This window comes from Excalfactoria chinensis, chromosome 1 (genome assembly GCF_039878825.1).
Source record: "Excalfactoria chinensis isolate bCotChi1 chromosome 1, bCotChi1.hap2, whole genome shotgun sequence".
In the NCBI taxonomy this organism is placed as follows: domain Eukaryota; kingdom Metazoa; phylum Chordata; class Aves; order Galliformes; family Phasianidae; genus Excalfactoria; species Excalfactoria chinensis.
Window position 1 is genome coordinate 121,514,300 of NC_092825.1, and position 25,041 is coordinate 121,539,340.

Genomic DNA, 25,041 nt, shown 5'->3' on the forward strand with positions numbered 1-25,041 from the left:
CTCAGTAATCCCCAGAGATCCCTTCCAACCCCTGCAGTTCTGTGATCCGGAGCTCTGATGGTCTAACAGCTAGTTTGTTTTCCTTCCTTTACCCTTCAGACTTAATATATTCCCAATATAAGTGCCCTGTTATGCTAGTTACAAGCAAAATTCACCCTGAAAATGGTGCCTGCATGCTGGTGTGCTGATGTCATTAGACAAAGAACGTGAGGAGTTTAACACTTGGTGGGACTTCTGACTAATTCAAGCCCTTAAAACTGCACGTAATTCCTTCCTGAACACTTTTTCTTTCCCCAAATAGTGGCTCCCACAGCAGCTTAGACATTAAAGGTATAAAGGTATTAAAGGCCAGCATGTATTCCATAAAATAACTCACAAAACAAACCTTCATTTCATTTTAGGTAAAACAGGGTATGTGTTTATTGAAGATTTTCAAGAGAGAGAAGGAACATGCACATTTTTTATTGTTAAACGAGCAATGGGGGTGGTAACCACAAACAAGCTTTAACATTACCTTGACATCTACCTGACAAAACGGATAGTAGCTGTCATAAATAGTAACGTGGGAAGTTTGCATTACTAAAGGCAAAGCGTGTTAATACAATGCTGATGTGTTGAAAGCGATAGCCACGAGAAGCTGCTTATTTCTTTGCATGCTGTCAGGATGTTCCTATATGTAAACTGATATTATTTTTTACATTCAGGATCTCTCTCTCTTCAGCAACTGAGATATCCATGTCAAATACCACGGAGACAGAAGCAGCCTTGCTAGCAAAACTATAAGTATCGACTATACCTCTGCAAAAAGATATGTACAAAGTCTAAAAGTTGCTGACATAGATTCATAGGACAAAATGTCACAGATTGGTTCTGACTGATTCCAGAACCTCTGCACCCAGTTTTCCTTCCAAGAAATTGGGAACAGCGCATTAAAGTAAAAAGAAAGAGAAGAATATCTATCAGATTGCCTTTGGAGGTGTATAATTTTTTCAAGAAGGAAAACCTAATTTACGACGGATTCCAGTTCCCGAGAAGAGCCAAACACCATTTCAGTAATAAATAAATAAATACAATTAACTTGGGCTCTCCTCGTTTTATTTATTTTAACCAGTGGTTCATCGGTGCACATGTTCATTTCATGCTGTATTTTATAATTAAGAACGTGTTTTCCATCTGTAGCTCTTTCTGCTTCACAAGAATCTGGACATAAGATACAAAGTAAAGGCATTAAAATGCTTAATCATTCAAACGACTTCAGGTTTTTCTCTTAAATACCACAGACAATACAGAAATATGCCAAATGTGTGAATGGAAATGGCATTTCTCTTATTCCTGTCCTATTGAATGATTAATTATTTTGGCCAATTGAGAAAACAGGAAAAAAAAAACAATCTTCAGTGACCGAAACACTCAGAAACCAAAATACTTTAATTTTTAGCTCATATTAAGCTTGAATTTAAAACATTTAAAACATGTCCTGAATTAAAATACTTATCCAGTGTTTATGATAGTGCAATACCTATCCTGGACATCTTAAGTGCATCTTTGATGATGTAAATCTCAAGGATTAAGAGTAAGGTCGTGTAAAAGGAAATGCAGCGTCTCCACACAACATTCATCAGAAGATTTTTTTGCTCAGAATTATGAAGCTGAAAAAAAAATGTGAGATCCGTGGGCAGAACATCGCCAACCAGAGCAGTGTGTCATCAGCGGACAGTTTTCATTTCAGCTGTTTACACCGTGGCCCGAGCTAAAGGAAGGAAGACAGAACATTAATCATTTCTGCTATGGATATCCTTCACCAGTGCTTCTACATCAGCTGCTTTCTGTGCTCATTCTTGTCCAGTCCCTTTGAGGCGTGAGGTGAGAACCTCATACCACTACAGAACTATGGGCAGCCTTTCTCTTTCCGCTGTCTCCCTCCCCTTTTCAGAGGGCAGGTGGGTCTGGTATGATGCTTTTGTTACATTTAATCAATAGACATGGGGAAAAAAGTGACTGTCAGATCCTTTGAGGCACAAATAACCTCCCACAGTGCATCCCTAGGCCATGCTGTAGCCTGAGAACATCCCCCTAGGATGCAGATGGGTTTCCCCTGTGTAGTACTGTCCAGAGAACACCTGGCCCCTGTGGAGTTCCCTGTGGCATCACCAGCAACACTCAGCCTAGCAAACTTCTCCGTGTGCATGGAGAAGATTTTCCATACACATCCTGCATTTCATTCATGTCTTTACAATGTCTTTAATATACGATGAATGCATTGGTTGTTAGTCCTTCCTGTATCACAGCTAAGCACCAGAGTGCTGCAAGACTGGGGCTGCTCCCAAGGATGCTCACAGGGCAGCTTGGACCAGCACAGTGCCACCCCACCACACAAGCAGTGGGCAAGCTCGAGTAAGGTGATGATGACCCTCAGGTACATGCAAGGCAACCAGCCAGGCCTAAGACCAAGTCAAGAAATCCAAACAGCCATCCAGGACCATGGCTAAGCAGGCACACTACAGATGCAGACAAGGCCAGGATAGGAAGCAATAAGCTGAAACTGGAACCCTGACCAGAGGGCATATGGGTATATCTGTCCTTTGGGTACATCATGGCTTCCTATATTGACTGAGAATATTAATTCCCAAGATCACATACAGACTAGAGAATGTTTGGAGAAGATTTTCAAATGCTGCCACAATTGGCTTATTTCTGCCCCCACAGATCTATTTATTTATTTTAAATTCCCATCTACTTCAACACAGAAAATGGCTGATTTTATCTTACCACGCGGTTTGAAACAAAGCTTGTTGTTCTTGTAAGCTGTGTAGGCCGCTATTGATCCAACGACTAATATCACTAAAGCAGAAATTATAGGAGATGTAACTCCAGCTATTAATCCTGAATCTGTGGAAAACAGGAGAGATTTTTTTTTTTCAGATGCAGTGAAATAGCATGACTAAGGCATATTATCTACAAACACGTGTCTGTTGCAAAACGTATGGTGAGACATTGGAAATCCATTAAGTAGAATTAAACAGAAGACTGGAAATAATGTTACAAGCGGCTGATAGGAAAACAGAGTCATAGAGCATCATTTAATATTTGCACCACTTTTATAAGGCTAACATTTTCTCACTATTTATGGTGATATGAAACAAATTATAGAATAAATAAATAGTTTACCATACCCGTGTTTCCTTGATTGAAATTATGCCCTCCTTCTCCTGGAACAGAAGATAAAGTTTCATCAAAAATTGTCTTTCATCATATTCTGAGAACAAAGTATTCTGCGTTTCCTACAAGGTGAAATGGGGCAGCTAGAGTTGGATTCTGGGACAGAGAAGCTCTGATTCTAATCCTGACTGACATCAGTGTCAGCAGGAGGAATAGAGTTCCTTCCTTCTGCCACTTCATTTTTGTAGAGGAACACTGTCTGAAGAGTCTAAACAAAAAGATAACCCTTAGCTGTCTATATCAGACTTATTTAAAGGAAATAGGAGGCCAACACTCTACTCTTGTTATCCTTTACTTCTGGACAATAAAATGATTTCTGTCAAGATCGTAGACTTGGAGTATCTACTTTCAGTTCTCAGCAGAAGCCCCTTGCTTTGGGACTGTCCAGACAGAATCTGAAGGAATCAATCCTGCAAGGTTCTGGCTTAGCATTGCAAGGCCTTTAGGGATATGTTTTAAAGGAGCTAAAGCTTTGTGCTAAAAGCCATGGAGAAAGATGACTAGTCTAAATAAAAATAGCAGAGTCTTGTCCTACACCTTCAGTAATAAACATCTGTGCTAAAGCAAAACCAGTCAGCTCTGATTTATAAATATTAGAGAGAAAATGCAATGAGAATCATCAAATACTACCAGCCATGTGTGGTGGTAAAGGCTTCCCATCAACGAGATCAAAGTCATTAAATCCTCCTGCAAGATAAAAATTAGGATTTCTGTTGCAAAATTATCCAAACAGTGGTAACCTCTTCAGTTCCCTTCTATGCCTTTTTTTAACAGTTCTGGGGAAAGGCGAGGGACCTTTGAAATCCCAGTGTCCATATGGCAGCTGTCTTACAGAAGCAGTCACCCATTTACATTCGCTGGAAGCTAAAGTACTGTTGTTGTCTACCCATTCTGAGCATGAAGACATGTATGTCTGTAAATGTGTTCTGTATTTGGAGTCCGAATCTTGAAGCCACTTTAGGGTCCTAAATATAATATGCAAAAGCCCCGCTCATTAACTGGCTCAGCTCTATTCATAGAAGTAAACACTCATGGGATGTGAGAACCTGGATCTTCAATAGAATGTATCCTAATATAGTAGGGACATCTCAAATCCCAGCAGCTCTTGTAGTGGGAAGTCCCTTCTAGGAAAGGCTCCAGAAGGGCATATCCACAGAGCATCACTATAGTCATACCAGAAGTAAATATGAGATACATGGCAGTAGCAACAAGATAAATATTAGTCTCATGCCACTTAGAAGTCAATGTCCTCTGTTTTGGGATGGGAGGAAGAAAACAAAAGCTCAGAAAATCTTTCTGAACACTGGGTCAAGAATAGTGAAAATAAGAAGAAAAATAAAGGGGAAATGTCAGGAAGGGATGATTTAAAAATTATGAATAATTAATGAAGAATATGAATATATGAACAATATGAAGAAATAAGAGAGCAAAGTGTTCAGCATATCTTCTCTGAACAGTTCCTAGTGCTAGATTTTCTGAGGAGAGAATATTCTTACCAGTATTACTATGGCTTCCTGGTCGTGGCGGAAGGGGTGGGTATAACGGTTGTCTTGGGATGTCACCTATTGACAATAAATAGTTAGATGGTTGGAGAAACAGAACAGGGAACTGTAAATAAAGAGCATGATAACCTGAAAATGTATGCGTAGTGCTCACCTGTCCCCTGATGAATAGCATGACTAAGGCATATTATCTACAAACAAAAAGTTTCAAGCAGCATGTCAATAAATCACAAGGTACTGGAGATAATGAGAAAATGGAAAATTTTCAAAGCTGGAATGATAGAAGAGCTCAAACAATGTCCAAGGGAAATGTTTCTTGTAGTTCTGGCACACGCTAATATTACTTTATTCTGACAGCAGGTGCTGGTGGTGCAGTGATACAGACCTGAAAGTGTTCTGAGCTGGTCAGGAGGCAACAGGTTATCTCTGTGCCCTCAGCAGGTATTATTATGAACCAGACAGTAGTTTCACCCAACACCTACTGAATTCATCTCACACATGATGAATTTTATACTTTTAAACAGTGCAAAATGTACTCAGATTTCAGCTAGTTTTCCTTTTGATTTTGAGCTGGCATTTTGTCTAATTCCTGTCAGAGTATTGGGAAGAGAGGAACTGGGTAGAGAAAGATATGCGATCACAAGTAGGAGTTTCCAAATTGCACAGACAGTGCAGGAGTAATAGAAAAATGCCCATGGCTGTTCCTACTCCACAGACCAGGCCTCCAATTGCTGCCCCCAACCAGGTCAGTAGCATATTTAACTGCTCACATAGTCAGGCAGCAAATTTAGCTCTGAATGAATCAAAGTCAGGCTACTGAAATAAATGGCATCTTCCGTCTCTCTCCTTAAATCTTTCTTTCACCTACAATTGGTGTCAGATGCCCTTTCATTATGGTCTCTTCTTGCCTACATGCTAAATGTAACACTTCTGTTTGTAAGTTGTTTTTAAGTTTTGATTCAGCAAATTATTTAGAGATATGATTGGCTTTCATCATGAATTTATCCTTATGCATTCAGTGGATTTTAGATACACTCTTAAAGCTTTGCTGAATCAGACTTTGCCCAATTAATTCTGTGTAACAGAAGAAGAGACTTGCTCTGTTCCAGAACCACGTGTTCTAAATTAAGACTTGGCACAAAAGTGGAACACTACCAGTGTCATTCTGCATTCCCATTACCATGCTGCAGTTGTGTTCCTTAAACACAACGAGATGAATTCTGCATCACGGATGCTGAGAAGATAACGTCTCCACGGCTACTGATAATGAGGTATATATCATTAATTCCATTATAATGTATGAATTTCAGTTAAAAACATGAACTGAAAATGGACTAAGGAAATAAAAGTCAGAAGAAACATCATGTGCTAACCACTGGATGAGATGCTTTTTACAGAAGATACTTAAGTAATTTATTAATAATTTAACCAACATGTTATAGCCATCAACATACTCAGTAAAAACTTTCAAGAATGGAACAATCAGTATGAGCAGGAAGAAATGTCTGCATAAATATGGGACTTATCAACAAAACTGTATTCAGCTTTATGAAGTGTGGATGAATGTCATTCAGCACAGGCATGAGATGTTAGAGAACCTGAACAACATAAGCAGTGTGATTGTCTGTGTCTGACTATGAATGAACCACACCACTGCAATAAGCGTTACATTTGTTTTTCTTCTTTTGTAACATTTATTTTTGTTTTTCTTTTCTGTAATCTTGATTCAAGTGGAATTTTATACCTTGATTCAATGCTGCTCAGACTGTAGATTATTGCAGAGTGCAAGAACCTTTCTAGAGTATTTCACATGCCAAGTATACCTCCAAATACACAAAGTAAAATGAGGTGTAAAATTTTCCGGCATCTTGGATGTCATGCATGTACACAACTCAGCACGTGTTATAAATACGTCCTACATGAGGTTTACGTGTTATAGAAATAACTGGAAGTTACAGCAGGTTACAAAATCTTGACTGCCTGAAACATAAACTGTATCATATCCATCAGCGCTCACCTCTGAACCATTCCTTCCTGCATTTCTGATTCATGGCCAGCAGAGCTAAAACCCTCATCTCTTTTCACTGTTACCTCTGATTCCTAATCTTTGGCAGATTCACTTACGATAGCTGAACAAACTGCTGGCGTTATCTGCTGTCTTCAGCCTTCTCTGAGAGGCTGTCTGTATGGACCATGATGGCTGATTGGGCAATGCGTACAGTCCTCAGCCATGGCCATGGTACCCCAATGTGGAGATGTTAACCATAGCAGACTTCAGTTCATACAAATAAGCCAGCATGCAAATCCCTGTAGCTGGCAGCCAGACACAGCCCATCTTGGTGTCCCCCCTCTGCATGGTGGCCTCTGGCACATGAGCATGGCTTCCTTTACTACAGATTACGTTGCAGTCTTGAAATCTTTTTGCCTAAGAAGGACTTCAAGAGTACTAAAAAAACCCCCAAGCTCATTAAACCACAACATATCTGAGAAAAGAAGAAAGTACTCACCACCACCAAGCGCATCTCCTAAATGCAGATCATTGTCTAACAAATGAAAAGGAAGAAGATTTAGATAAGTAAGCAGGGCGGACCTCTTGAGGGAAATGAGAAACATTTACATTAACAGAAAATGTAAAACAATGGTTTACAAGCAATATTTTTTTCAGATAAACCCCACAAATTCAAGTAAAATATTCCACTTTTCTCAAAAAGAAAACCTTATAAATTTAATATTTATCCATGAAATACTTAACAATTTTTATTTTATGTAAGGGTCATGGTGATAGAAAAAAATCGTGCTTCGAGTAATCATATGTGCTTATCTAAGGTCATGTGATGATCTGTTTATCTGTGGTGGAGCTATAAAAGTATTAAAATGTGCTTCAGGCTCTGCACAGGCACATTTTGCAGTGAATCAGCTGGCTGTTACCATTCCCTATGACTGTGCATGTGTCTTGCAGTAGCTGAAACAGAACTTTCCATTACATAAACAATTTGCCAATCAGCTGCGTAAGACGCACAACTTTCAGGTGTGGAAAGAGTATGTAGGTGATATTTTAGGGTGTGTGGAACAACGGAGAGCTCTCAGAAATCACTGATTCATATGCAGAAGTATGTTAGGCAGATGCTATAAAGTCCAGAGATCACTTTCTTGCTTCTAATAAACATGGAGATACACCATGAATCTGAAGAAAAAGCAAAATCTACCTAGATTTTAATAACAATCCCAAAGAAAATTAGATAGCCATTCAAAATGTCTTTTTTCTTTATAAGGCATCGCAATGAACGTCTGCTGTCATGTGTTCTTTCCAGCCAAAGAGAACAAACAGGAAGCTGCTTTTTGCACAGTATCTCTTCTCATCGTATGTAAATATAAATACTCAGAAATGCTTTTGATGTCTCCAGGAAACCTGGCAGGAACATAATCATATTCATACTGCATGAGTAGGTATGTTTTGTCAAACCAGGTGTTAATCCTGGCTAGCTAGAACAGAGCTGCTTTGCAAAAACACCTTTACATGTCAAAGGCTTATACTTTAAGCAATAGTCTATTATCAAAACTAAGAATTCAGGCAAAATGCATTGTTCTGCCCCAGAGGCTTCATGCAGAGATTTGCTAGAGAGATGTTGAGGTCAGTATGAATTAAGTATGAATGGAAACATGTCTGTAAATGTGAGAACAGTAGAACAAAGGGTTAAGAAAACAGATGGCAAAGGTCACCGTTTCCAGCAGTAAAATTGAGGAATGTGTTGTTTGTTTCTGTCAAAAACAGCAAGCCTGCACTCTGATAAAGCAGCACAGGTGACTTGTCAGCAGAAGAAAAGCAGAAGGGCACTCCAAATACAAAGGTTGCGGCATATTGTATTATTTTCCTGCTAGTTCATCCAGAAAACAGACTAAAACATAGTATATATATCCCAAACAAGTGAAAACGGACAGTTGGCAGCATGCTGGCCTAAGGTACAGAGAGGCTTCAGTAAGCAAGTTTATGAGGACCATACCATAATAGCTGATGACTTGTGAAAGGTATGAAGCATCTGCTCGAAAACTAACTTGCCATTTCTTATCAAGAACCACAAAGGCATGACAGGAGCTAGAAGCTGATGCACCTTACCCTGGGTTGTACATTATGCTTACCAGACTATGGCTATGACCACCCAACCAACCCTTTATCCAGCTAACAGTCCATGGCAGAAACTGAAATGGATGGGGTATGTATAATCAAATCCATCTCTCTTCAACTTAGAGATAAGAATGTAGGATGAGTATGAGTGGCTAAAACCTGCTTATTTAGAGATTGCAAAAACAAACTTCATCTTTCCCTTCCATTGAAAAATACCTGCAGGACAGCTTCAACTCAGTGTGGGAAGTGATGCCTGGAGGATTGGGCAAATACAGTAATTGGACCCTACTCTACCAACACCATCATCTCAGCCAGACATGTTTCTCACTGACAGTGGCTAAATGAGACATAGAAAAAATATCCAAGTTAGCATGAAACATCAGGTACACGTTAGAACATGCTTTTATATCATGCCTCTGAACATTCCTTAACCCAGCAATAGAGCTCTTCATTCCCGAGAATTAGGGAAGTCAATTCAGGCAGGGCGGCCCTCTCACTGTCACATGTCTAACAGATTAAAAAGTCTCTAAAAACTCAATTCCTCTCACTTGACTGAGGCAGTGTCACAGTAACTACTGATTTCTGACTTGGCCTCCTAGCACGAACAAGGACAGAGTCTCTGAGGGCACGATTCAAGTAACCTATTTAAAATATCTATATTAGGATAAGAACTGATCCACATTTAGGATTACGTGAACTGTTGTTAGACTTGCTGATTACTCCCCACTGACTTTAATGGAAATAGAGAGCAGTGGCTTCATTGTACTTTGCAATAGATGCTTCTAATCTAGGTCAAGCACAGATTCACTTCATTAAAGCAAGAGGGAAGGAAGAATGCACAGGATCCAGTAGCTACCACATTCACCAAACACTGCCCTGCTTGCACAGAGTGAGCCAGCATCATGTGGAACATGTAACCCTAAAAATCTTATCACAACATTTATCTAGGAAAAGCAATATAGTTCTGTAGGCTAATGTTATCCAGAATTTCCTGTTTCCTTCAGTGTAATTTAGATGAAAAATGTCTGTGTTGTTATAAAATGTTATAAAATGTTCAGTCATAAATATGCATGTGGTTTTGCGTTGTTTGGAGTTTGGTTTTTTTTCAACAGTAACAGCCATTCATTGAAAGATATCATCGGTAATACTCAAAAATACAGCTGAAACCTTTCAGTTTTCTCTGCTTTTCCCAGTTTTTTTCTCTTCTGTCTTAGGTCATTATAGCAATCAAAACTTGATAATTGCCAAGTCTGTTATCAAGCATGGAGAACACATGCTAAAAGAAGACATAATGCAAAAAAATATATATATATAAAAAAGCACAGTTACTGATTTTTAGCTACAGTTACCCATTTTTATATTCCCCAGGGATGTCAATACAGGTGAGAAAAGTATTAAGAAGACCATCCAGAAATAAAATGCCACCTATGGCCAGTCATGCTCTAAAGACATACTGGAAATAGTAAAGACATCCAATTGGTAGTTGTCCACAAAATACTTAGTTTACATATGGAGGACACAAATTCACACAGATTGTCTTAGGAATGGCACATTAACAAATACAAGCAAGAATCTCATACGAGACAGTTTATGCATAGTGGATATAAGTCATGACTGTTGTCTGTATTACTCACTCATCAGAGGTCTTGTTGGTCTTCTGATCACTGTGGGCCTCCTGGTAATTATATCCTCTGTGTGACCCAATGATGTATAAAAATAAATAAATAAAAAAAAAATAAAAAAAATACAATAAACTCTTAACATTGTTTAAATATCAAAAGAAAGTATCTGCAAATTTAGAGCTGTATTCAGTAAATCTTTACGCATCATGGCAGAAACTGAAAAGGATGGGATATGTATAAACCTTTTTTTTTATATTATTTATTTGTTTTAAAGAGAAAAATGATCTTGTGGCAAAAAAAAAATGTTTTAAAAACAAAACAAAACAGAAAGGCAGCAGTTTTGAGTTGTATGTAAATTAAAAATCTGACATTTCCCTGCCCTCCATACTTTTAATTGAAGTACTACCCTCTTCATGCTCCAGTTCTCAAGAAAAACAGAAAGCACTTAAAATGTATTATTAGATCTAAGTATCATAGGAAAATAAGGACACCTACCTGGGTGATCGAGAGCATCAGCTAAATCGAAGTCACGTTGACCTAGAAAGAAGCAAAGACCATCAGAAGGCAGATATCTGTGACCTCTGAAGGCACTGAATAAAGCCAGAACCTTGCTTAGAACAGGCAGAATGGAAACCCACTCAAACTGTTGTAGATGCTGTCAGCCCTTGCCCCTGCCCCTATGTGGGGCCCTGAATGACCACAGTCATCAGCTCTCCTGGCATGCCTGCCCTGAGGTCAAATGCGTAGATAATGGTGGTGATTATGTTGAAAAATAGGGTTTTGTAGCCAAGAATTTGCCCTATCAAATAATATTATTGTGCTCTTTGTATCTGGAAATAAATAGGAGGCACTACTTTTGCAGTGATTGACATACATTCATCTCTCTGTGATCGGCCATGTCTTTTTAGCACATAATCTTTGTGATTCACCTCTTTACAGAGCAGGTATCCAGCAGTCCTCACCCAGAGTATAACCCCGTTTTTCCTGTGTCTGCATGCCAAATAAAAGGTCAGAACACAGAGACCCACAGAAAGACACCCCGCGTTGTTAACTTTGCCAAGCAGGAATGCTTCTCTGCGTCTACCACACAGGTTTCCTACTCTGCACCTGTTTATCAGTCTGCTTAAAACACTTAGTACCTAACTCTAGGCTGAAATGCTTTTCTTGGAAGGGATCAGAGTCTTCACAGCAAGAAAAGTGTTATTGTTGGAATGGAGAAGCTGAGGACTGTTGGAGATGCCCCTCAACCCAGCACGGGTGTCAGCCTCAACTCCACAGGTGCTGGCAGGCTCCATGTCACTCCCCCTGTTAATTACTGCTTTGATAACAGCCCTTGTCTGTGTCAAAGAACTCCATGGGAAGGTTAGTTAATCAGCATTAGAACACTGCATGATCCTTAAACAGAAAGCAGAACGGAAGTATAAATTGAAACATTTTTGACTCCTGTGAGGATTTTCACATCAGTCTGTGAACTTAATTATAGCTGCTGTCTGACAGGAAAGATAAAACCAGTCCGGAATGCTGAATAGTGAGTGGTCTCAGAAGCAAAACTGTCCCTATACAACAGTGTGGCAAACTCATGTTTGGAAGGCAAAAGCAGGTAACAGCATAACGCCGTCCTGCTAGTGCTATCATACATTTTATCTCATCATTTGAGCTGTTCATGGATTGTCCCCTAGTCTTACCCTGACTGCTTGGATCCTTAACCTCTCAGCTAGGCCCTTACATCAATAATATCCTACATGCCTGTTCTTCCATTAAATGCAGCAATGCATGAAATTGGCAATGGGTTTCCATAGCCAATACTCCCTCGCTGGCCCCAAGCTTCTCCCCAGGATCTACGTCGCAGCTGTGCCATGCCTGGCCATGAACCTGCAGGGCAAGGGTAGATTCTACCCACTTGCCAGGCCTCAGCCCAGCCTTGTCACCCAGCCCCGCCAGCCAGTGTGCATCCTGCTCCTATCACTTAAATCACGGAACACCAGAACCATAGAACAGGTTGGGTTGGAAGGGACCTAAAGATCAACTAGTTCCAGCCCTCCTGTTGGGAGCAGGGTTGCCACTTAGTAGATCAGGCACAAAGAAACATAGAATTGCTAGGGTTGGAAGGTACCTCAAAGATCATATATTGTCGAATGATGGTTTTCTGAAGTATATTTTATTGACAGAAATACCAGCAAGTTCAGTTTGGGTGTCCTTCAATTTTATCCTCAATATAAATCATCATTCTCAAACGGCATCCCGAAAGCTGAGGGCTGTATAATCTGAGCCCTACTTCAGGATAATCCCAGAAGGGCTCAATTTTTGCATTGGGGTGAGTCAGTCGAAATAATTCTGAAAGACCAAAAAACTGTTGGCCAAACCGGGTCCTGGGTTACAAGTCCTGACATGAAGGAACTAATGATGTGGAAAGCAGCTACAGAGGTCTTAATACTTAGAGAACTTGATAAAACTGGATTCTAAGTGAAGACTATGGAAAACTTCCAAGTGTAGTATATCTTTTAGGTCAGGAGAAAGAAAAAAAAAATAACAGAGTTCTCTAATCCAAAAGTATGGTGGCATTCAAACAAGATCATGCACATGCTTCCAATCGCATGAGAAAGGGAATCAGTAAATGACATTTGCCTTTCTCCTGAAATACATCACTTGGTTTCCTTCTTCTGTTGTGTGTCTGCTCTGTGGCTGAAATGGTAGATAAAGAGGCGCTGTTTTGAGACGGCAAGGGAGAAATGCAAGGCTACCAAAATGTTAAGGAGAATAAAAAAGAAGCCCGAGAAACCCCTGCAGAAAATATTCAGATTGAATTTTTGTTATTTCTGATGATCAGCCAGATAATAAAAAGAAACAGATACCAATGGCACCAACGCAGAATGACAAACAGGGAGTAAGAAAGGAACCTGCACTGAAGTTTCTCTGGTTATGTAAATACAAGCCTTGGCAGATGGGCAGTATGTGGACATCTGCGTAGCACGGTAAATGATATTCCAATAAACTGAAAAGATTGCTTGGACTTCTATCCCAGTATCCTTTGATAATAACATCAAATGGTTGCCAAGAAGTAAGGTTTTGTGGAGCAGAATTTTAAATGATCATCACCATTTCTGAGGCTGTACCCAGACACTTAAGAAAATAATTTGAGAGGATAACAGATGGTTAGAAAGCTGAACAGCCCAGATCTCATCCACAAAATGGTGGGTCTAAAAAGAAAAACAAATCAGAGACTCAGAGCATATTTTCCTCAATAGGAACTGCAGTCACTTCAGGGAACTCTCAAGATAAATGGCATCTAGAATAAATTAGACAAGCATCTTCATAACTTCACATAACTGTGTTTTTCACCTGCATAAATGACCTTTTTTAAACAGCTTCCATAATAGAAACAGCTGGAAGTATACTCTTGAGAATGAGAAAAAAAAGAGATAAAGGGAGAAAGAAAGAGAGGGAAGGAGGGAGGAAGGGAAAGGAATGGGAGGGAATGGAAGGGGAGGGGAGGTATTTCAGTAGGGAAAAAATAAAAATTCATTTGTAATATATATATAGCATGCATGAAGTTATGAAGAGATTTAGTTATGCAGGTTGTGCTAGCTCAGAATTATCTCTGTTATTACTGCTTTGGGTTAGTATGCGATCTCTTGACATCACTTCTTTCTTCTGGGAGTACCCCTGTTTGCGTATAGAAATAAAATGACCGCAGTAGTTCTTTTTGTTGTGTGGCCCACAATTGTTCTTCAACTGTTCTTCAAAGATGCTTATATGCTCCTGTCTGACACCACAGTAAAGTCCTTTTTGGCAAACAAGAAAATGCTAAGCTAAGAAAGCAAACTTTCCAGATGGATATACTGTTTGTACTGAGAAAGAAGCTGTTTCAATGATGTTTGCACAATCTGCTCAAACACAATGAACAATACTAACAGCAGGACTTTTGCTGGCTCTTCCAGGATTATTGGGGATGTAATTCCTTCTTCTCCACCAAACACTGGAGTTGTGCCAGTAGAACTTTAAAGAATAGGCCTGGCTTCAATTGCTACCACTAGGCTTCCCCGTGATAGCCACACAAGAGAACAGACTCCATGAAGCCAAGCACCAAAACACAGTAGTTCAAAGTGTAGTTATTGCATTTATTTTTACAGACATCATTCTTTCAGGCTGGACATTTTCTTTTACTAGTGTTCATACTTCCTATTAGCCAGGTCAACTTAGTCCACCAAGGTGGTCACTCCTTTACAAAGTCAGATACACATTTAGTATGCACTAGCTTTTGCCCATATTTGTTATTTGAAAATGTGGCCCAAGTAATTAAAATACAGATGGCAGCGTCTTGTGCCTGTAGTTGAACATGAAGCCTAAATGTTAATCACATCCATCAGCCTTTAGCACTCTTTCAGATCTCCCACAGTTTTTGAGGAGAGTTTACAGGGAGAAAGAACAGATTCTACAAGTGGATACTATCTGTTATTCACTATAGAATCATAGAACCCTTTGAGTTAGAAGGAACCTTTACAAGTCATCCAGTCCAACTCCCCTGCAATGAACAGGGACACATACAGCTACATCAGGTTGCTCAGAGCCCAGTGCAGCCTGACCTTGGATGTCTCCAGGGATGGAGCATCCACTGTATCCCTGGGTAACCTGTACCAGTGCCTCACCACCCTCACTGTATATGTCTGTTTCCTTATATCCAAGCTAAATCTCTCTCCTCTTTAAGTATGAAACCATTTCCCCTTTTCCTATCACCTCAGACCCTGCTAAGATGTCTGTCCCCTTCTTTCTTATAGTCCCCCTGTAGATAAGAAAGGCTGCTATTGGGTCTTTCCAGAGCCTTCTTTTCTCCAGGCTGAACAGTCCCAGCTCTCTCAGCTTGTCTCAACCATGACCGAGTACAGAATTTTTCTCACAAAAGGCTACCATAGCATCACCACGCAACTTTGAACCTCAATAAGTCCTACACTGCATCTGTATGAACAAAGCTTGTGGCTTTGAAACAGACATTTAAACAAGACAGCATAAATATTGTTAAATGAGAGTCAGGCTAGCAAAGGAAATTAAGTTCTCAGGCATTCGGTACAAGTAGTCTATCATTAAAGGTGAAGCTTAGATACATGAGAAAATGTGTTTGTATGTATATGTACATCTGTATGGCCATACAACTTTAATATATGTGTATGTTGGATGAATTCTGTCCTTTTGTCATTGAGATGATTAAATTAATGGGCTTTGAGTGCACTGATAGCAGTCATACAACAGTTCAGTCATACTGAACAGATTTTCTGAAAGTGTTAGGTATCTGAAAAGAACATGATACCTAAATCACCTGTGGGACTTCTGTGCTTTTTTAGCAGAAATGGTAAGATATTCTTTGTACCGATCATTTCTGATCATTATATAATCACTGCACATATTTCCTCTGTGGTGAGAAAATAATACATATTCTCCCGTGTATTTGGTTCAGAACACACCCATTTACTGGTCCTACTTTGTTCAGGAATTACTTATGTTTGTTTAAAGGAAATTACTCACATAAGAAAAGTTGTGAGAACACAAAGGTTTATGCCCCTGAGTGAACACTATGGACAAACCCTCAGTGAGTGGGTACGGTTTCTTTCATGTAAAACTCTAATGATTCACATTTCCTGATGAAGTTACTTTAGATCATTTCTTTTTCCACCACGGTCCTTTCATAAACAATGATGGCCATTTCAGCCCCTCGGTGGCACGGCGGAAACTGAGTGTGCTTTAAAATCTGTAATTACGATCTAAGTTCCAGTCTGCAGACCACAGCGTATGGACCTGATTATTGGGTTCATGTGTTTTGCCGGGCCGCTTCTGTTTATGTTTTGAACTCAAAGGAAATGAAAAAGTCTTTCTCACTTATTCATACTAAAACACATTTAAATAATTACCAGCCAATATGATGTATTAATAAAGCAGGAGTGGTAGCACTGCTTTATGTCTGGGCAGCACGGTCTCATCAAACATTAAAGAAAGTCTTCTATGTGTTTGCTTTGCTGTGGTCAAACAGCAGCTATTCAAAGGTAGCTACTGCTGCTTATGATGTGATGCACCCTGCATACATAACATCAAGTATATATAATTTTCTGAATCTTACTCCAGAGTGAGTGCCGAAGAAGCAGATGTGTCTCCAAAAATTACATACAGAATAAAGAGGCTGGGACCTCTAACAAAGCAGCAAAGAGATGCCAGGCTTTGTCACTTCTGTTTCTCAGAGTATCTTCTCGCGTACCTCATCCCATCTCCATCACCAGAGCAGAGGCAGAGAACTACCTCTGGCTGTTCAGCAGGCAGGATGGGCAGCACAGACTTCAGTAGTGTTGTTCCATAACCAACAAGATAAATTTGTTCCATAAATTCCATTGTGTAGCAAATCCTGTGCACCCAAAGCACAAGTACTCCGTGGGCATATATACAAAGGTTCCAAGCAGATTAAAAACACTGCCAAGTCAGGGCAGGGGTTTTGCCAGCATGTTTTGTGTGCATTCTCCACTTGTGCTCTCTACAAAAGTAGCAAAGAAATGAGGCCTGCGATTGCTCTACTCTGCACCATTAGCAACGTGTTTTCATTCAAATTAGGCTGGAAGGAGGTGCTGGAGGTCAGCAAACAGACCTGTATAGCAAGAGACTCCTCTAGGTCTCAAGTGCCACCCCAGCCTCATTTGGATTACATTAAAACGAAATTGGGATCCAGTGGGTTGCAGCTGTTCAGGCCTGTTCTGTATGTGTGCTGTGTATGCCTGGTGCCTCCACCACTGCTTCTGTGAGGCTTTGGGCAGAATCATAGAATCAGAATCATAGAATCACCAAGGCTGGAAAAGACCTAAAAGATCATCCAGTCCAACCATTCACCTATTACCAATAGCTCCCACTAAACCATGTCCCTCAGCACAACAACCAGTTGTTCCTTGAACACCCCCAGGGTCGGTGACTCCACCACCTCCCTGGGCAGTCCATTCCAGTGCCTGACCACCCTTTCCGAGAAGTAATACTTCCTAATGTCCAGCTTGAATCTTCCCTGCCGTAGCTTGACACCATTCCCTCTGGTTCTATCACTAATGACACGAGAGAAGAGGCCGACCCCCAGCTCACTACAACCTCCCTTCAGGATGTTATAGAGAGCAAGGAAAGACTTTGCTTTATTCTGTCTGCTAATCTGGCCATTGTTTTTATTTAATCTGGAGAACTGTTGACTTCTGAAAACGTATTGCTGTGATGTAGCTCTGTTAATAAATTACTCAGAAATTCAAAATGCATGGCTGTCAGACAAAGCATACACAGCAGAAGCTGGATCATATTTTCATAGCTCATTCAGGTGGTTTCTTTTACTTGGGATGGCCTATTTGACTTCATGAGATGCTGTACTACAATCACAATTTTAGATATATTTTTCCCTAACAAACAGGGATTTTAGACTCCAAGTGGAAATGAAGGAAGATTAATGTTAAAAGACAAGATGAAAACAATATGGAATCATCTCCTCATAGCCAGGAGATAAAAGGCCACAGAAACGCATACTTTTGTTGATTTCTTGAAAGACTTCTGACATTCATTTGTTTATTTATTGTCCTCAGCAGGCTGGAAAGAGATTGGCAATTGCTGATGCGAATGGGGGGAAAACGCAGACTGAAAACCAGAAGTTTGGGTACTGCTCTGAGGCTTGCAAAGTGGCAGCAGTGTTTGAGAAGCAAACAGAGAAGCTGAGCAAACACAGTTGTTGTTGTCTCTTCCTGAGCTCTGGCGTTACAACAGCTCAGCTGATAGCAGTGTTTCAAACAGTTCAGGTATGCTGCCTATCACACTGTGGTCACACCCTTGGATGGCAATACCGACTTGCCTACAGAAGAGAGCAACTCTGCTGTTGGGACTGGAATAACTTGGTACTCAGCAACAAGAGAATTCACTGTTTAATACATCCCCTCTGATACCGTGAGCACTTCAGCAGGCATGCAGGGACCACACACACACTGACAGCAGGACGGGAGTTTGATGGAATTGTGTGAGATAAACGTGACAGGGTTTGCACCTCTCCCATTCTGTCTTTTAACTCCAGTGAAAACTTCATTATTCATAATAACTAAGACACATAGCGTCTGAAGTCCAAACAGGTCTGTAATTTTCTCCCTGCAAAGTGCCTAGACAATTACCTGAGAACACAACTAGTTTTGAGTCAAAATCTTAGTAAGCCTTGGTTGGACAGTGATTTATAGTTTACTGGCTAGCAATGCTGTTCCCTTTACCTGCATAGCACTCGGTATGTAATGGAGTAAAATTAACTTGTCTGAATCATTAACTTTTGCATGGTCCTTGTTATTGACTAGCTATGTAACCTACCAGCTGGTCTTAAAAAACATGGATATGTAGATTATATCTGTACTGGGTACCCAAGGAACACTTCTGAGCACTCAGGTCTGAGAGAGAGTCTCAGTTGTTCTCCAGCTTCATACAGGAGAGACCTCAGATTGCACCACCTCCCCTCTGACATGTACACACAAGACTAAAACTAAGGTGTATTGCCCAACAGGAGCCTTCACTGTGTTTGCATGCCCTAAGCAAGATGTATAGACACAGCCGAAGTTGGATTACTGCAGGTCAGCTGAGCCTCAGTAACTGACCGGTGACATCAGCACGAACATCAGCAAAGGCAGTTTCTTTGAGGCTTCTTTCATTTGGATTTGGCCTAAAAGCCACCCAGACAATTAGCTGCTGCATCTCAACTTGTACAGGAGAACTCATGGAACCTGCCTGAGCTTGAAAATTACAGAAGCCAAAAAAGCTTGAGAAGAAGCACTGAAGAAGATCTCAGTAAGCATACAAGTTTCTAAATGATGTCAGATCTCGCTTTTCATGAACAACGTTGTCCTTGGTTGTGCCGTGTCTCTGTTGAGAAGAGTCCAGCCAACTAGCTGAAGGCACCTTGACACAAAGGAAGCTCTAGATCATAAGGGGAGTCATAGCATCTGGCCTGGCCACAGTGTCTAGGAGCTATCACAGATGGTTAAAGCCTAGGTAAAAATTAAGGCTGCATATAAGAGCGTGAATCATGCCATAGACATTCATATCCTAAAGACTTAGACCAGCTCTTCCATAGCATGCCCAAGCCTTTTCTAACAGAATGTCTTGGTTAGGGCTGAGATGTGGTTCCTATAAATGTCTGCTGAAGAAAGGGAATACTTTGATGATAAAATTCAATGGCTGCTGCAACAGAATTAAAACAATTCATTTTGCTTCTCAGAAGTGGATTAAATAGTTTCCACAGTCCTAAGACTGTGCCAAAAGGCCGCAGCAGCTTCCAGCAATGACTTCTTCCCTGAAACAGGGCCTGAACTGCCTCTCAATTACACGTGTGCAGCCAGAACGGTTACCCTGACTGCCCTAGTAATTACAGTGTCACAGTGTATGGAAATCAGCTTGCCCATGCTCAGGTAATTCAAATAGAAATATTCAGCGTAAGAGAGAACTCCAGAACAAGAAAGACGACATGCCAGTAATGAGAGAGTGTGAATCATCACTGTTCACAACATGCTACGGGGCAGGTTGTCACTGTCCTGCCGCTCTGCTGTTTCAGTGACACACTATTTGTAGAAGACTTCCAAGCTGTTCCTTGTCTTTAAAAAAATTACTTTAAGTATATGGTAACAAACACTGAATTTTATCATCAAAGTTTTTGCTGCACTTTAGGGGATATTTACAAGAACCCTAATTAAAGGCAAGTTTTTTCTACTGCTCATCCCTTTGAGATCTCCCCGGGACTCCATTTAAATCCAGGCTGGTAGGAGGAAGAGCAGCAGCAGCTACTTTAGAACTAGTGGTTAATGATCAGTTTCTTCCTGCAGTCTAACATAGCTCTAAAAGTATTTGCAGTAATACACAACAATATAAAACGATTACCAGAATACTACATGTCAGATGCACACGAGGATGAGCCTATTTGGTTTGATGGCAAATGAAATTGTACAGAATGCTTTGCTAAAAGGAAATTACTTCAGAGTTCACAACGAAAACTCAACGCATAAGGATTACATGTTCTCCATCTGTATTCATTTTCCAAAATCCATTCACAAAATGTCTTCAGTGTTCCGCATTAATCCCACATACAAAGAAATATGCCTAAGTCTGGATTGTTAATCAATCGATAGCAATATTTAAACAGGATCATTTTAAAACTGCAGCGACATTTGTTTTTACAACATACATAACATGCTTCTGAACCTCAATAACCAAGAAAAGCTTTAAAAATATGGGGAAAAAAAGCATTTAACTAAGGATCTTTCTGGAAATGTTAAGTTCTCTCAGAAGCTCATTTTACAGCTCCCATTAATAAAAGTATATACTCAAGCTCAAGCTTGTGAATAATTTCAGGAGAGTAACACCAAAGGGAAACTATGAAATGATAACAAACAAACTCTAATTAGCACGATGGTTATCGGTGAAGATCCGAAAGTTATATATCTCTTCAGAAACTGCCAAAGTACTTACCTAAACGCTCTTGAATGTTTCTCATGAAGTAGTCACGACAAAAACAGCGAGTATTTCTACACGAGTGTATTTGTTGAGAGGCTGAGGTTTAGCTTCTGCTGTTGTTTTTCGTTTTTAGTAGCCACACGCTAGAAATAAGCCAATTTAACTTACCTCTTACGTGGACTAGAAGATAGCCAAGGAAGAAAAGAAGGATGCTTCTGAATTTCCCCATGGTCTTCTACGCAGGGCTTTGGTTGCAGCAGTTGTTATTCCCAGGAGATGATGGTAGATGTTGGTAGTATCAGGGTCTGAGGGAGACACTTTTAATCAGTGGCTGAGTCCGACGAGGTCTCTCACCATCACACTCATGTACTGAGGACCAAGGAGAAGTCCCTAAATGCCTCACCTAGTATGGGGCAGGTGATAAACACAGGCAGCCCTTCTATGGCAAAGCCACACACAGCACCCGTAGGTGACACCTGCCCTCTAACAAATGCATTTATCACCCAAGAGGCGAAGGCGGAGAGCAGGGGAGCCGCCTGCAGCACCCAATGAGATGGGAACCAGCGTGCTTTTACTCCACCTCTTCCCCTGAAGGACAGCCAACCTGTTTGACACCCTCTCCTCCAGAGTAGGGTGTGGTGCCACAGGAGCTGAAATAACTTGGGAGAGGAGGCAGGCCTTCTCCAAAGCGAGCCTGAACAATCTCTCAAATGTAATCTGTGTACAGAGTGCTCTTTCCCTGCTCAGTTCTCAGCTGACATCTAACTGCTGCTAAAGGGAGTCCTCCTAAGAGTCCAAATAGCTAACGAAAGCCACAGTTAGGGAAGTGGAGGCCAAGAGTTTGCTTTGCAAGGACTGGGATCGTCTACAGAGGTATAACGAAAGAATTAAGACTGTAAACTTAACATGGAATGTCAGACTGCTGCCCTGGAGCATGGCCAGGTCCCAGGTGGATGCTCTTAGTCAAGAAGGAAATGTGCCTGTCTTGATTTTTTTCCACTGATCTAAATGTACTTTCTAAATAGAAATATCCATGCATAATCTGAAATTAGCGCCATGCCAAAGTCCAAACAAGAGGAAAAAAAAAACAACTTTGGAAGAAGAACAGAAATCATGTATACATGCATGAGCTTATATTAAAATCACAGTTAATTACATACGTTAAAATGCAGCTTGCCACAGTCTCTCTGTGGTAAATGTATGCCAGTTCATTTGCCTGCTGAACTGGATTGCCATCATCTTACTGGCACACAGCACCAACATGGAGACTGCTGAGTGCTCCCTTTCGTTGGGATGTAAACTGCAGACATTTTCATCAGCAATGCTTCGACTGTGGCAGCAAATGCACTCAGGGCTTTGCTACTACTAATAGCGTATCTGTACACTCTTGGTGTTGCTGGATGTTCCCACCTGGTGAGGAGCAAAGGCTGGCCCCCAGGTGCGTTTCTGCTGTGAAGTATGGAATCATAGTTTATGTACTGGTCTCCTGACGGGCCTATTGCTGGATCTCAGAAGTGTTAAGGACAGAAGGGTTATAAAGGGAACTCTGTCAGTCTCTTAAAACAAGGATCAGAGCATGACAGGATTGCTCTTTTCCCAGAACACACACACACACACAAACCAGGCATGTGTGCTAATCTTCATATCAGCGATGAATATGCCTGAAGGAACACAAAAGATAGCAAGGCTGTGTACTAGTCCCAGGCAAGTCCAAGCAACTCACAGACTTCAGTAGCTTTGCTTCAAAGCAGCTGTTCTTGACAGTGGGTCTTTGCAGAATACCTTATGTCACCTGTTTGCTCATGCCAGTTCTTCCAGATACTTTCTTTGGATACTGAGACTATTAAGTTTAATTTGAAGATGATGCGTCTCTTGTCAAGCTCTTCCGAAGCCAGCTTCTACTTCATCAAGCTAAGTAAAAGCGATACCAGAAAGGCCCGAGGGCACACTAAAGGAGTGGACCTACCACTGGAGTCAGAAGGCCCCAAATATTTATTCAGATTCTGTTCCTCAGGCCCTGTAGGACTTACTAAACTCTCTCTGCCAAATAGATGTGCGATAGCTTGCCCAAGGTAGTAAGTATTGCATATTAAGCACAAATGTAGGGCTTTTTATCTTATCTTAGATTGGAATTTTATCACTTTGAGAAAGCATTTATCAAACTTTTCCTATTTGAAAATAGTTCTACCTAATATTCACCTGCCAAAGCTGACAAGATGCCTCATTTTTTAACTTGTTCTTTCACAAAAAAAAAGGCCCCGTACATTTAAAAAATAGCAAATGGGTGGAGAAATGGAGCCAGTGCGTCTGTCTATTCTCTACGCTAATTGCTACTATCACATCAGGCCTCTTTGAGATGAGACAAACTACAGGAGAACAAGAGGACAATCACAGCTCTCCGGTTTTAACCTCATCCTTCCTGTGGAGAGAGGTTAGACATTACTCTCTTTGGCACGGGCAACCAATTGTATGAGTCTTTCAGAGATGAAAGAATCAGATTATAAACTAGAACTACTGGGGAAAGCCTACAGTATTGTTTATCATAAAAACAGAATGTTTTAATTAAAATCTTGAAACATCGGGTTATCGTAGACAGTCATCTAAATGGAAGCCAAATACACAAGTGAATCAGTGATATAATTTGGCAACAGGATAATATAATTCCTACATCCTAACTAGAATTTCAGTGTTTTATCACTGAAGGTGGAGAAGCATACATTTTGGTATTTAATCCTTGAAGTTCTTAAAGTACTCCAAATGCAGGGTGTTTTTACTGCATTCCTTTTCCTAATCCTAGTCAGCTCTTTCAAGTTTCCCTTATATCTGCCTAAGAGAAAAGAGCAAAAAGAAGACAAACGTTTCAGTTTATGGAAAGGTTAGAGTGTGTTTCAGAACCTTGACAAGTGAAATCTGTAGAAGAAAGATGGAGGAAAAAAGTCAGATAAACCAGCTTGGAAGGTGACCTGCAATTAACAGAAAACTACGGAAACACACAACTGAGAGTGCAAATTAGTCCAATATACTCTGAAAGCCAAGTGTATTAATGAGTTTTCTTTGGCATTCAAAATTTGGCATCAATTTGGAAATGAACATGAAGAAGAACAACAGCAAAAAGCTTCCAGATTTCATTTTTAAGAATTGCTTGTTTTCATTTCCATGATTTGATGATTCTTTTGGATAAGTTTGGAGAAGTAATTGAAATGGATATCACATATGAAAAGTGTCAGAACATTTTTAAGCAGTCCTTTTACTCTGAGGGTGAACTAGTCTACAACCTCAGTTCTCTTGTAGAAGCCAAAGTAGTAATATGATGTTCTAGGACAAAATAGTCCTACTTAACACGTTTTTCTCTTATCACTGCAGATAACTTTAACAACTCTAGGAGTGATGCCGTTTCCCACCTCCAAGGAGGCAGATTGGAGAACTCAGAGCTGCGCAGTAGGAAAAATAGAGCACTCTGTGTTGACATTCCCAGTTTAATGGCAAAGGTGCCTCAGCAGGACTGAAACTACCAGTTTGGGCCTGAAAGGTTTTTTTTTCATCCCACTGCACAGGCAAATTGAGACCTGTATGGAAACTGGAACACGAATTCCCAAAATAGGACCTGTAGATCACTGTCATCCCACATGGTCACGATAAGCAGCAACTGATCAGTGGGAGATGACCATAAATACATCTCAAAAAGGTGGAAAAAAAATGTTACTTGATGTTTCTTGACCCAATGAGTGAGAGAACTAATGGATTCGGATATTGGAACAAGGAGATCTTACTGGTCCCTTACAACCCACCCATTTTATGATTCTATGATTTAGTTATAATGCAAGAGCAGTTCAGCTACCCCACCACAAAACCAAAACTTCAGTGGGTAGTAAGGCACATAAGAGGTGTATCAGTTAATAGCCTGATAGCTGAAAACTAAGCAAAACGCTACTTTTTATCCAGACATAACTAACAGAAACCCAGAAATTGGCAGTTTCTTGCTCCAACAACATAACTGCCCCAACTTTCAAGCCTTCCCTTCAGCCTTTTCTCCCTGGATTGTTCTTGTTCCAGAGGTGAACCTCCACACAGGTGCCATTTCTGCTCTTCACACTGGTAAAAA

At 40.4% G+C, this 25,041-nt stretch overlaps 1 protein-coding gene across 1 annotated transcript; it reads right to left on the reverse strand.

The window, feature by feature from the left end:
- Positions 1-1,733: 1,733 nt before the first annotated feature.
- LOC140254327 (glycoprotein Xg-like) lies at positions 1,734-21,168 on the reverse strand. The gene is made up of 9 exons (XM_072340764.1): positions 21,108-21,168; positions 10,962-11,003; positions 10,479-10,535; positions 7,229-7,264; positions 4,716-4,781; positions 3,850-3,906; positions 3,174-3,209; positions 2,770-2,889; positions 1,734-1,750 (listed from the first exon to the last, which is right to left on the reverse strand). The coding sequence occupies exons 1-9, from the start codon at positions 21,166-21,168 to the stop codon at positions 1,734-1,736; spliced, it is 492 nt and encodes a 163-aa protein (XP_072196865.1).
- Positions 21,169-25,041: the final 3,873 nt, after the last annotated feature.

What these genes read in the sequence shown, in the direction of transcription:
- LOC140254327 (XM_072340764.1), bottom strand. Translation starts at nt 21,168, where the DNA reads ATGGGGAAATTCAGAAGCATCCTTCTTTTCTTCCTTGGCTATCTTCTA. An exon ending in TGATGCTCTCGATCACCCAG is followed by an intron (nt 10,536 to 10,961) that starts GTAGGTGTCCTT and finishes TGGGTCACACAG; the next exon opens with AGGATATAATTACCAGGAGG. An exon ending in TTTCAATCAAGGAAACACGG is followed by an intron (nt 2,890 to 3,173) that starts GTATGGTAAACT and finishes TGTTTTCCACAG; the next exon opens with ATTCAGGATTAATAGCTGGA.